Source organism: Hibiscus syriacus, unplaced genomic scaffold (assembly GCF_006381635.1).
Source record: "Hibiscus syriacus cultivar Baekdansim isolate YM2019G1 unplaced genomic scaffold, ASM638163v2 tig00110694_pilon, whole genome shotgun sequence".
Taxonomy (NCBI): Eukaryota; Viridiplantae; Streptophyta; class Magnoliopsida; order Malvales; family Malvaceae; genus Hibiscus; species Hibiscus syriacus.
The window spans coordinates 26,954-39,256 of record NW_024062828.1 but is presented as its reverse complement, the minus strand read 5'-3'; the positions used below and the strand labels follow the sequence as shown (position 1 = coordinate 39,256).

General features: G+C 39.4%; 2 protein-coding genes across 2 annotated transcripts; both read right to left on the bottom strand.

The window, feature by feature from the left end:
- Positions 1-1,639: 1,639 nt before the first annotated feature.
- Positions 1,640-2,020, bottom strand: LOC120138559. Its single transcript, XM_039154019.1, has one exon. It carries the CDS (start codon positions 2,018-2,020, stop codon positions 1,640-1,642), a length of 381 nt encoding a protein of 126 aa, XP_039009950.1.
- A 7,991-nt stretch (positions 2,021-10,011) lies between these two features.
- LOC120138558 lies at positions 10,012-10,335 on the bottom strand. The gene has a single exon (XM_039154018.1). It carries the CDS (start codon positions 10,333-10,335, stop codon positions 10,012-10,014), a length of 324 nt encoding a protein of 107 aa, XP_039009949.1.
- Between the last annotated feature and the right edge of the window lie 1,968 nt (positions 10,336-12,303).

The window sequence follows — 12,303 nt, the reverse complement described above, 5'->3', positions numbered from 1 at the left end:
AACCCCATTCTAGTCTATCATACGTTTTCTCAAGATCAACTTTAATAGCTATCCAATCATTCTTACCTGTTTTTTCAGCATAGAATGTATAACATCTTGTGTGATGATGATGTTATCTGTAATTGCTCTGCCGGGGACAAAACTTGTTTGATTCTCGGAGACCCAGTCAGGTAGGAAAGGTTTTAATATATTCACAATGATCTTTGAGATTGCCTTATAAACGCATTGCACAAGCTTATCGGTCGGAATTGTTTAATGTTTTCCAGCGTAGAAATTTTTGGGAGTAGTACGATAAGGGTCTTGTTGAGCTCTGGCGGGATTATGCTACTTTCAAAGATGCTCTCAATGTAATTAAATAGTGTGTCTCCAACTATGTCCTAATTATGTTGGAAGAAAAAAACATTTAGTCCATCTGGGCCTGGTGCCTTGAGCATTCCCATATCAAAGAATGATGCTTTGATCTCTTCCTTTGTAACCGGTGCAATTAAGGAATTGGATTCTTCATTAGATAATGTCTTGAACATACATTTATCATGGAGATTGTTGAATGTCGTCCCTGATGAGGTGAATAACTTGCGAAAGAAATCACAAGCCATCGTCATGAGCTCCTCTTGCTCTGTGCACCATGTCCCTGTTGGATCATAAACTTGATCCATTATGGGAGCCTAAACCCAAACCCAAACTAAATTGATGTCATTGCTTACATCATTTAAGTAATGATGCCATTGCTTACATCAATTTAGTTAGGTGAGAGTTAGGTATTTGTTGAATTTGTAATGGTTTAAATTAGTTTATTTGTGTGGTGTAGGATTGTTCTTGAGTAGTATAAATACCCCTCCCCATTTTAGTTTTAAGCATCAAGAAAAATTAAGAGCTTCTAAGTGAGTGAAGAAGCAAAATCTTATAAGAGTGAGTTGTAGTTCTTGGTTTTGAGTGAGAGTGCTCTTGTAATATTTGTTTGAGTTTCAATAAAAGTTGTTTGTGTGAGTGTTTTATTTCCAACTGTCGTAACCGTCTTTCGGGTGGACTCGAATTTAGGTTTCGACTTGGATTAAACTAATTGGAGTCGCCACTGATCATTTATTTTAAAACAAATGGGTTGATCGGATACCCTATTTCTTACCTGATCTACGTCTTTCCAAAGATGTGTCGGATTCGGGAGTCGGTTACGGTCAAGGAAGGATTAGCACCCTTGAACTGTCCTTTCGGTACCAATTAATTTGTCGTTGCCTTATTTGTGAAAAATTGAAATTTAAATTGAAATTTAAAAACTCGATTCAAATTAATTACCTTTGATTTGTTAGAATTCCTCAAAAAAAAAATAAAAAATGTTATATAAAAAATGAATAAATAAATCAAAGAAAAAAAGAAAAATAAATAAAATAAAATAAGATAATGAATTATAATCCAAACCATCAAATTGAAAGCTTAAAGGAATTGAAAATAACACACCACAACACTCAAATCGAATATGAAACATAAATCAAATCTCATGTTAATAAGCAATAGATTCCACACCGTACAACACAATCTTACAAAATAATATTCTCACACCAATTCTTAAACAAATGACAAAACAATTGAAGTTGCAGCAACTATGAATCATGTTTAATTAAGACAACTGTTTGGAAACAGACGACTACATTTTCCATGGATCAAATCCAAATAAACGACTTGTCTCCTTCATGTGTGTGGTAGGCCTTGGAGAAGGAGTGCCACTGCTCTTTCCCTTTGTGATCACTACAACTCTCATCTCGATTTTGTCGCCAGAATACTCGGACCGCTTTACAATTATTCCAGTTCCATTTCCAGCCGGTGATTTCTTTGAAGAGCTTCCATGCCTCGAGTTTCTTTCTTTGCTTTGGCACCAATCACACTGTTCAATTGGCTCCGCGAACTCGCTATAATTGGTACTGTAATACGAGTGTTGAAAGCGGTGGTGGCATTTGTTGCATCGAAAGAGTTTGTCGGGGAAACCAACTTCGCCGCACAAACAACAAACAGTTTGAAGATCCACCATTGTTGAAGAAAAACCTTGAATTATATATGCCCATGGATTTAGCCCGTATTCTGGTTGATTCTTCTGATTGCACCATTGTACAGGCTATCCAGTGTAAGCTTGTCAAGTCATCCGGCTAATTTGCTTGTAGCTGCATCGCCTTCGTTTGAGCTTGGAGCAGTGACAAATGCCAATTCCCAGCCTGTAGCACTATTAGCTTGAACAGGAGCAGGAGCAGTCGTTTGCTCGACAACTCCATTAACTTGCTTTGTAGCGTGATGCGCTTGCGGTTCATTGTGAAGTTTTCGATTGAAGATCCTTTCCACTAGGCACCCTCAAGACATAAAACTTTTGAAATTTTCCTTCTTTTGGAATTAACGATTATGCGAGTGAATTCAGCACATTCACTTTCTCGATCATAATACCCAGCAAAGTATTGATTGTTGTCACATCACACGACACTAAAGCTTCAAGGGAATGCCTTGCTCAGGGAAAACACTTTATCTTTGGAATTGCTTCCTCACGTGCCAACCATTTTCCAAGTTGAGAATATAGTGTGGAGGTGGAAAATGGAAGCTTTGAGGTAGACGTGGAAGCTTTCTGGTTTTGCAGTGTGGTTACAAAAGTGTAATAATGATGAAGAGAGAAAATGAAGAGGGTGGAATTGATCCCGCCAGAAGCCCCCTTGTAGCAGCAATTTCTAAGCAAACAACAGCTTTACAAACCTCTCCGATGCCGATAATGGAGGAATCAAACTGGACATCGCAGAGGCGCCGGAGTTATGCCGCTTTTCAGACTAGCATCTCATGTTGTGAGAGATCAAGCTTTCTCGCTATATCTGACAAATCCACAATGACCCCGAAACTTTTACTGGATTTTCTTTACTCTCTTAAACTTTTCAAAATGTGCTTCGCATAAGAAGTCAGATCATGCAGTCCTTCATGGTCATGAACAAAGTTTTTGAATGCCAACAAGGAAAGTTTTTTTGTCTTCAATGTTCTTTGAAGACTTGAATGTTGAGATAATATGCTTGAGTTTCTGGTTCATGGAAGAGGGCATGTGCTGGGTGGTTTCGTGCCATAGCCGAGAGGCCACAACACCTCTTTCTCTCTTTAATGTTTTGATGCTTTTCTTGCTCCCCCACCCTTTTGCTTTCCGTCTGTGCCCCCCGTATCTCTCCCTTTTATTTTTCCCATTCCTCCCCCTGATCACTTGAATTTATTTAGGAAAAAAAGTTGTTGGGAGGTTGCATTGGCTAGAGATTCTAGCCAGATTTTCAGGGGTTTAGTGGAATGGTGGAGATACTTGGGGGTTAAAAATGGGGCCATTTAGATCATGTCTCAGTTGATGTTGAGTTGACTCAGTAGTCCTTTCCTTCAGCATAAGTTGATCACTGGAACGTTGCATGGAGGGCAGCAAAATAATATAAATTATTATTAATAATAATGATAATAATAATAATAACATAATATATTTTTTGCCCGGATAAAAATGGGTGTCTACAACTGCCCCTCTTTGCACATTTTTGTGTTAACAAGAATAGGACAAAGATGAAAAAAGACAATCAGTTTTTATCCGGTCCTCTCAAATGTGATTGGGCTTCCTGGAATTGGGGCTTTGTCTTCTTCTCGTTTTAAAGATTTCGGCTTGAAAATTCTTCCAGAAAATAGTTCCTCGTTGTCATCGAGCTGAATGAAATCGAGCTTGATAATTTATTGACAGATAGCCCTTCTTGCCTTGAGCTATGCTGTGAACTTGATTTACCTTTGAGCTGAGTGTAATCGAACTCAAAGGTCCTCGGTTGGCAGATAGCTCTTCTCGACTTAAGCTATGCTGCAGATGATGTGCCTTGGAGCTGAGCATAGTTGAACTCGAAGGTCTTTGGTTGGCATATAACCCTTCTAGTCTTGAGCTATATTGTAAATGATATGCCCTCAAAGCTGAGTGTAATCGAACTCGGGGGTCTTTGGCAGATAGCCCTTCTCGACTTAAGCTATGCTGCAAATGATGTGCCGTTGAGCTGAGCGTAGTCGAACTCAAAGGTCTTTTGTTGGCAGACAACCCTTCTAGACTTAAGTTGTGCTGCAAATGATATGCCTTGGAGCTGAGTGTAGTCGAACTCGAAGGTCTTTGGTGATAGATAACCCTTCTAGACTTGAGTTATGCTGTGAATGATATGCCCTCGAAGCTGAGTGTAATCGAACTCGGGGGTCTTTGGCAGATAACTCTTCTCGACTTAAGCTATGCTGCAAATGATGTGTCGTTGAGCTGAGCGTAGTCGAACTCAAAGGTCTTTTGTTGGCAGACAACCCTTCTAGACTTAAGTTGTGCTGCAAATTATATGTCTTGGAGCTGAGCGTAGTCGAACTCGAAGGTCTTTGATAACAGATAACCCTTCTAGACTTGAGTTATGATGTGAATGATATGCCCTCAAAGTTGAGTGTAATCGAACTCGGGGGTCTTTGGCAGATAGCTCTTCTCGACTTAAGCTATGCTACAAATGATGTACCTTTGAGCTGAGTGTAGTCGAACTCGAAGGTCTTTGGTTGGCAAATAGCCCTTCCTGTCTTGAGCTATATTGCAAATGTTGTCTTAAAAAAATGGCTTCTCTTCACAGGTCTAAACCGGTCGTAGTTCTTCAGGTGGTTCCTCTGAGCGAGTCTGAACCAAATGAGACGATCTTTGAATGACTCCCCTTTTACGGGAAAGCCCACTGATGAATTCTGTCAGCCGAATATCTTCGGTCGTGGAATTGAAATCTGGCTTGAAGACATTAACTTGAAATATGTTGTTCTTTGTTGAGTTGTTGAACTGGATTTGGTCTGAATTGGTTCTCGAACCTATCTGAAATTGGTTCTGAGATCTGTAGATATGTCAAGTCGGTTGAGGTGTAGCTTCTCACTGTTGAGTTAAGCAACCACCATCGTTCTTCAAAGGCGCTTGTGAATCGAGTATCCTTCATCCTGAAGTTGAAACTTGATTATAAAAGCTGCAAAAAATCATGTATGCCAAAATGACGAATGTGATGCACCTAAGTATGTCTAAGATGCATGCAACATGAATGAATTATGTGTTATTTCTTGGATGGAGTCTTATGTTTGGCCTGTCAATCTGGTCCTTGGAATGGATCGTGCCCCATTTGCTTCCCGAGCTTTGGCTTTACAGACCTTTCATATCTGAGACTGTTCTGCTTGAAAATGTTTTTCTCCTTTTTCTTGTTTTAAGAGAGAGAAATGATAAAATGTTGTAAAATATTGTTCGCAATTGAATCAAATTGTAAATGTGAGTTCAAAAAATATCAAAGGAATCAAGAGCTCTTTTAATGCTTTCAGAGTTACAAATCTTTGACAAATATTCAAATGGATGAGTTGGCTTTAGGTTGGCCTCCTTTCTAAGGTTTTGGTAACCCAAAATGTCATCTTTTTTAAATATCGAAATATGCTTTGGCATTTCATTTGGGTGCGGACAAAATGACGCAACTAGAATGACCAATTACTAGACATTTTATTTCGGTCCTCTGAAATCTTCCATTTGTTCAAGCTTTGTAGGCTCCTCCAACAAAGGCAGTGCAAAAAATATCGGTCTAAAAATGAAATTCTTGAGTGCTCGTGTGTAGTCGGCTATAACAGGTGTTCCTTAACTCCCTTAGTCCAACATTACCAAAAATTTCTTGCTTAGATAAATTTGATTTAATTTGCCGTTATCTGGCAAGCTGGATCCATAAAGCCGGGGCGTTTAACCAATTACTTTAGAGGGACCACTTAATATTATAATCAGTTTTATCAAGTTCACTGAAGGGTTCATTTCATCACAGAGTCTTCAGCCTGACAAGAGCAGCGGAGCAAACACCGAAGTGCCAAGTGTCCGAGCAATGTCATGGTTTGAACGTAATCTACTCATAAGACCAGGGCTTTCAAATTTCCTCTATAACCAATTGCCTTAGTGGAATAGCTCAGCTTTACGGATTTAATTTCTTAAGATTGTCAAGAAGAACCTGTTATAGCCTAGGTGTTTGTTGAAAGTCAAAAATTTCATCTTTAGAGTTTAATTTTCAAGCAATTGACCTAAACTAGATTCACCTACTCGACTCTTTCATTTGTAAAGATCATCATCGTCATTGAACATCTTAAATAAAAAACATAGTAATTGTCATATGCAAATGATGCCCCATGTTGTCCGTACCTTATGAAAGGAACAGGTTGTATTGGTTAATTGTAAGATGAGGGTACGGTGTTTGAGGGTATATTCTGGGTAAGGTCAAGGTCCTTGTTTTAAAACATGTTACTTTATCAAAGATTCGTAACTTTGAACCATTCACAGAGTTTCTTAATTCAAATGATATTCAAAGAATTACAAGTTTGCAAATGTGATTCATTGCTCGTCATCATTAAAATAACATAAATGTTCTTACAAAACTTGAAAAAGTGAGAAAAAACAAGTTCAAACAGAATGCCTCAAATGATGAAATGATCTTCCTTACTTGGATGCCCCCAAGTTGTTGAAGTCGATACAGTTCTGGTTACGCATCTTCTGTACGACTCTCTTGAATGCGTAACAGTTCTCAATTGTGTGCCCTGGGACACCGCCGTGATATTCACAATGTGCATTCTCATCATACCACTTGGGGTATGGGGGCTTCATGGGTTCCATCGGATATGGTGACACTACGTGGGTGTCAAGAAGTTGCTGATAGAGTTCCTTGTATGTCATCGGAATAGGGTCGAAATGTTCCCTTTCCTTTCTGGGTTCTCTCTGAGATTGGTTAGAAGTACCAGATGGTACAGCCGCATTTGTTTTTGAGATTGTAACACCTTTGCTAGCGTGGTAGGTGTTGAGATTATTGATCTCGCGGTCCTTGTTCTTCACGGGAGGCTTTCTACTAGAGTCACCTCTTTCATCTTTCCTTGTTTTATGGCCAGTTCAACCATCTCACCGGCCATGACTAAATTTAAGAAACTTTCTGACGTGATTGCTACCAAATGCCCGAAGTAAGGTGCCTTCAGGGTTTATACAAACAATTTTCTAGTTTTATTTTCATCTAAAGGTGGATGAACTTGCACAACCAAGTCTCTCCATTTTTGTGCGTACTGCCTGAAACTTTCGTTATGCTTCTTTTCCATGCTTTTTGCATAACTCGATCTAGCCTTTTGTCGTTTACATGTTTATATTGTTCTAAGAATGACTTAGCCAGGTCCTTCTAAGTCTTGATATTTGATCGGCTTAGCTGGTTGTACCACCGAATGGCTGAGCCCGACAGACTCTCCTGGAAGCAGTGAATCAGGAGCTGGTCGTTTCCTCCATATCCTGTCATCTTTCGGCAGAACATGGTGATGTGAGCGGATGGACAACTGTTCTCGTCAAACTTCTCGAATTCCGGGGACTTAAATTTCGGAAGAAGAACCAAGTCTGGGACTAGACTGAGTTCCGCGACATCGATTTCATGGTAGTCATGGTCTCCTTTGACTACCTTTATTTGGTCCTCCAATTGTTTGATTTTTTCCTCCATCTTCCTCGCTTTGTCCTCTTCGTCCAAATCCGGTACATGGTAATAACCCGAATTGTTCTTAGGGTTAAATACAGAGGACGAGGGCTTTACTTTTGCAGCAGATGAGTCCCCTCGAAGTTCTGGTAAGATTTCAGGTGAGATAACCACTTGCGGGGTAGGTTTACCCCTTCCGGTGAACCTACCCCAGGCGCACTGGTCTGTTGTAGGCCAACTAACTTGGCAACGATCTGATCAACCAAGGACTCTTGGTTCTTTGTGATTGTTTCTAGAGTATTTCGACTATTTTGGTTTATCTTGTCTTCTAGCTCTTTCTGTAGTTTCAACATATTCTCCTCGATTTGTGTAATTCTGGCTTCCATCCTCTTTTTCTTCAAACAAGTGTTATGCAGATGGGGTGTGTCCAACGCTTGAGGCGGTGTATCCAGTATTTGCTCCCTTTGATGAGACATGTTTATGCTAGTTAATGTGAATGCAAAGAAAATAACAAAATGCAAAGAAAATAAAAAATGCAAAATGTCTAAATGTATGATGCATGAAATGTCCGAGGCATTGATCCAAAAAATGTGCCTGTTATTTTGAATAACCTTTATTGGTGACAAAAGTGTTACGTCTGAAGAGACAAAAAACTTTTTTGATGGTACAAATCCTGCACAGCTTCTGACAAGTTGATTCATCTTTTTCACTGGTTGAATATCCTATCGAACCATTCCGGCTCCTTTGGCTAAACTTGTGCAGGTGATGGGCTGTTTGTCCCAAAAGGGGTCTCGAAGGACTGCATCTCCGGCTTTCACTCTACGTCGAGCTTGATCCAAACGAAAGTGCCATTGTAGCCCTCTATCCAAAGTTTATCAATTTGTTTCTAGAATTCGTCAATAATGGTCTGCAGCTTAGCTGGGGTTTCGCCACTTGTTATCGTAGTTTTCAAAAGGAGCGTCTGGGTCAGCAACATTTTCCTCGTCTTGCCCCTGCAACCTTTTCCTCTGAGTATTCTTTGACCATGGCTGGACTTCTGAGCTTTTTATCTCTTTGTATTATAACCCCTTTGTCCATTAATGCAGATTATTCATGTTTAACAAACACATTTTTGGTGGATCAACACATCGTTTTAAATGATGCAAACGATGAACACAAAATAAAAGAGAACAAAAAATAAAAGGGTTAGTGAGGTAAATCAAAACAATAAAAAATAAAAAATCCTACCCCACATGATATCTACCCCGCATGCTTTAATTCCTACCCGGACATGATCTCCATCTCGCATGCTAATTTCAAACAAATCCTAACCGCATATTTATCTAGTTCGCATGCTTTGAACAGAAAATAAAGTAGGAAACAAAGCATCCTAGGGTTTGGAATGAGGTCTTGGGGTGGGCTCTAATTCCCTGTACTCTCCCGGTTTAGGTTCTAAAATGGGTACCCGAGTTCTCCTTGCCGGTGCCCCCTTGGGCTTACCAGATCCTTAGTCCTAAGCCTATTACAAGCTTGCGTGGACTAAGTTAAACTCGAGAGGACACATTCCCTTATGTCTGTGCGGTGAATAAATTCACATGAAGACGTAAGGTATATGAATCCCGAAGGCTACTTGCTAGGTATATGCGGTGAATAAATTCACATGAATGCGTCACTTTCACCCCCACTTAAAATGGGTTTGGAGCTCGGGTTTAGAGCTTAGAGATTACAATTTTGAAAAAAATCTGAAATCATTAAAAAACGTCAGTACAACTATTTATTTGAAAAATAATCAAAGATAAATAATTGGAGTCGAATAAATAAATTTAAATTTAAATTTAAATTTACCATTTTCGCATAAAAAGACAACCGGAAATTAATTTCGGCCTGACTCACTTACATGTCCCCAGTGGAGTCGCCAAGCTGTCGTAACCGTCTTTCGGGTGGACCCCAAATTTAGGCTTCGACTTGGATTAAACTAATTGGAATCGCCACCGATCATTTATTTTAAAACAAATGGGTTGATCGGATACCCTATTTCTTACCTGATATGTGTCTTTCCAAAGATGTGTCGGATTCAGGAGTCGGTTACGGTCAAGGAAGGATTAACACTCTTGAACTGCCCTTTCGGTACCAATTAATTTGTCGGTTGCCTTAATTGTGAAAAATTAAAAGTAAAATTGAAATTTAAAAACTCGATTCAAATTAATTACATTTGATTTGTTAGAATTCCTCAAAAAAATAAAAAATGTTATATAAAAAATGAATAAATAAATCAAAGAAAAAAAAGAAAAATAAATAAAATAAAATAAGATAATGAATTATAATTCAAGCCATCAAATCGAAAGCTTAAAGGAATTGAAAATAACACACCACAACACTCAAATCGAATATGAAACATAAATCAAATCTCATGTTAACAAGCAATAGATTCCACACCATACAACACAATCTTACAAAATAATATTCTCACACCAATTCTTAAACAAATGACAAAACAATTGAAGTTGCAACAACTATGAATCATGTTAATTAAGACAACGACTACCTTTTTGGATCAAATAAACGAAGGAGTGCCACTGCTATTTCCCTTTGTGATCACTACAACTCTCATCTCGATTTTGTCGCCAGAATACTCGGACCGCTTTACAATTATTCCAGTTCCGTTTCCAGCTGGTGATTTCTTTGAAGAGCTTCCATGCCTCGAGTTTCTTTCTTCACTTTGGCACCAATCAAACTGTTTAATTGGCTCCGCGAACTCGCTATAATTGGTACTGTAATACGAGTGTTGAAAGCGGTGGTGGCATTTGTTGCATCGGAAGAGTTTGTCGGGGAAACCAACTTCGCCGCACAAACAACAAACAATTTGAAGATCCACCATTGTTGAAGAAAAACCTTGAATTATATATGCCCATGGATTTAGCCCATATTCTGGTTGATTCTTCTGATTGTACCATCGTATAGGCTGTCCAGTGTAAGCTTGTCAAGTCATCCGGCTAATTTTCTTGCAGCTGCAACGCCTTCGTTTGAGCTTGGAGCAGTGACAAATGCCAATTCCCAGCCTGTAGCACTATTAGCTTGAACAGGAGCAGGAGCATTCGTTTGCTCGGCAACTCCATTAACATGCTTTGTAGCGTGATGCGCTTGCGGTTCATTGTGAAGTTTTCGATTGAAGATCCTTTCCACTAGGCACCCTCAAGACATAAAACTTTCAAAATTTTCCTTCTTTTGGAATTAACGATTATGCAAGTGAATTCAGCACGTTCACTTTCTCGAGCATAATATCCAGCAAAGTATTGATTGTTGTCACATCCCACGTCACTAAAGCTTCAAGGAATGCCTTGCTCAGGGAAAGAACTTTATTTTTGAATTGCTTCCTCACGTGCCAACCATTTTCCAAGTTGAGAATATAGTGTGGAGGTGGAAAATGGAAGCTTTGAGGTAGACGTGGAAGCTTTCTGGTTTTGCAGTGTGGTTACAAAAGTGTAATAATGATGAAGAGAGAAAATTAAGAGGGTGGAATTGATCCCACCAGAAGCCCCCTTGTAGCAATTTCTAAGCAAACAACAGCTTTACAAACCTCTCCGACGCCGATAATGGAGGAATCAAACTGGACATCGCAGAGGCGCCAGAGTTATGCCGTTTTCATACTAGCATCTCATGTTGTGAGAGATCAAGCTTTCTCGCTATATCTGACAATCCACAATGACCCCAAAACTTTTACTAGATTTTCTTTGCTCTCTTAAACCTTTCAAAATGTGCTTCGCATAGGAAGTCATATCACGCAGTCCTTCATGGTCATGAACGAAGTTTTTGAATGCCAACAAGGAAAGTTTTTTTGTCTTCAATGTTCTTTGAAGACTTGAATGTTGAGATAAAATGCTTGAGTTTCTGGTTCATGGAAGAGGGCATGTGCTGGATGGTTTCGTGCCATAGCCGAGAGGCCACAACACCTCTTTCTCTCTTTAATTTTTTGATGCTTTTCTTGCTCCCCACCCTTTTGCTTTCCGTCTGTGCCCCCCGTATCTCTCCTTTTTTTTTTCCCATTCCTCCCCCTGATCACTTAAATTTATTTAGGAAAAAAAGTTGTTGGGAGGTTGCATTGGCTAGAGATTCTAGCCAGATTTTTAGGGGTTTAGTGGAATGGTTGAGATACTTGGGGGTTAAAAATGGGGCCATTTAGATCATGCCTTAGCTGATGTCGAGTTGACTCAGCAGTCCTTTCCTTCAGTATAAGTTGATCATTGGAACGTTGCATGGAGGGCAGCAAAATAATATAAATTATTATTAATAATAATGATAATAATAATAATAACATAATATATTTTTTGCCCGGATAAAAATGGGTGTCTACACCAACAAAGTGGCATCAAAGCGAGTTGGAAAGATTGAAGGTCTCGACGAGAGGAATCTGACGCCGCCAGAATTTTCTCAATATGAGTTCTGACGCACCGCCGGAAGACTGCTGCCAGAAAATCGAGTTGACTCACCGAGTTGAGCCGAGTCAACCGAGTTGGAGCCCCTTGACCGAGTTATCTAGGTCCCTCCCAAGGTTTTTCTGCGTCCCGGATTCATCCGTGCAATCGGATTTTACAAAATCTCATTATATTGAGAGATATGGCAAATGGTATGGTACCATTCCAAGTTCCGACACTCAACAACAACAACTACGACAATTGGAGTATCAAAATGAAGACACTTCTTGGATCACAAGATGTATGGGATATCATAGAGAAAGACTATAACAAGATTGTGGATGATTCTGTTTTTGCTACTCTTACACTAGATCAAAAGACAACTTTGAAGGATTCAAGAAAGAGAGACAAGAAGGCTCTCTACCTCATCTATT

What these genes read in the sequence shown, in the direction of transcription:
- LOC120138559 (XM_039154019.1), bottom strand. Translation starts at nt 2,020, where the DNA reads ATGGTGGATCTTCAAACTGTTTGTTGTTTGTGCGGCGAAGTTGGTTTC.
- LOC120138558 (XM_039154018.1), bottom strand. Translation starts at nt 10,335, where the DNA reads ATGGTGGATCTTCAAATTGTTTGTTGTTTGTGCGGCGAAGTTGGTTTC.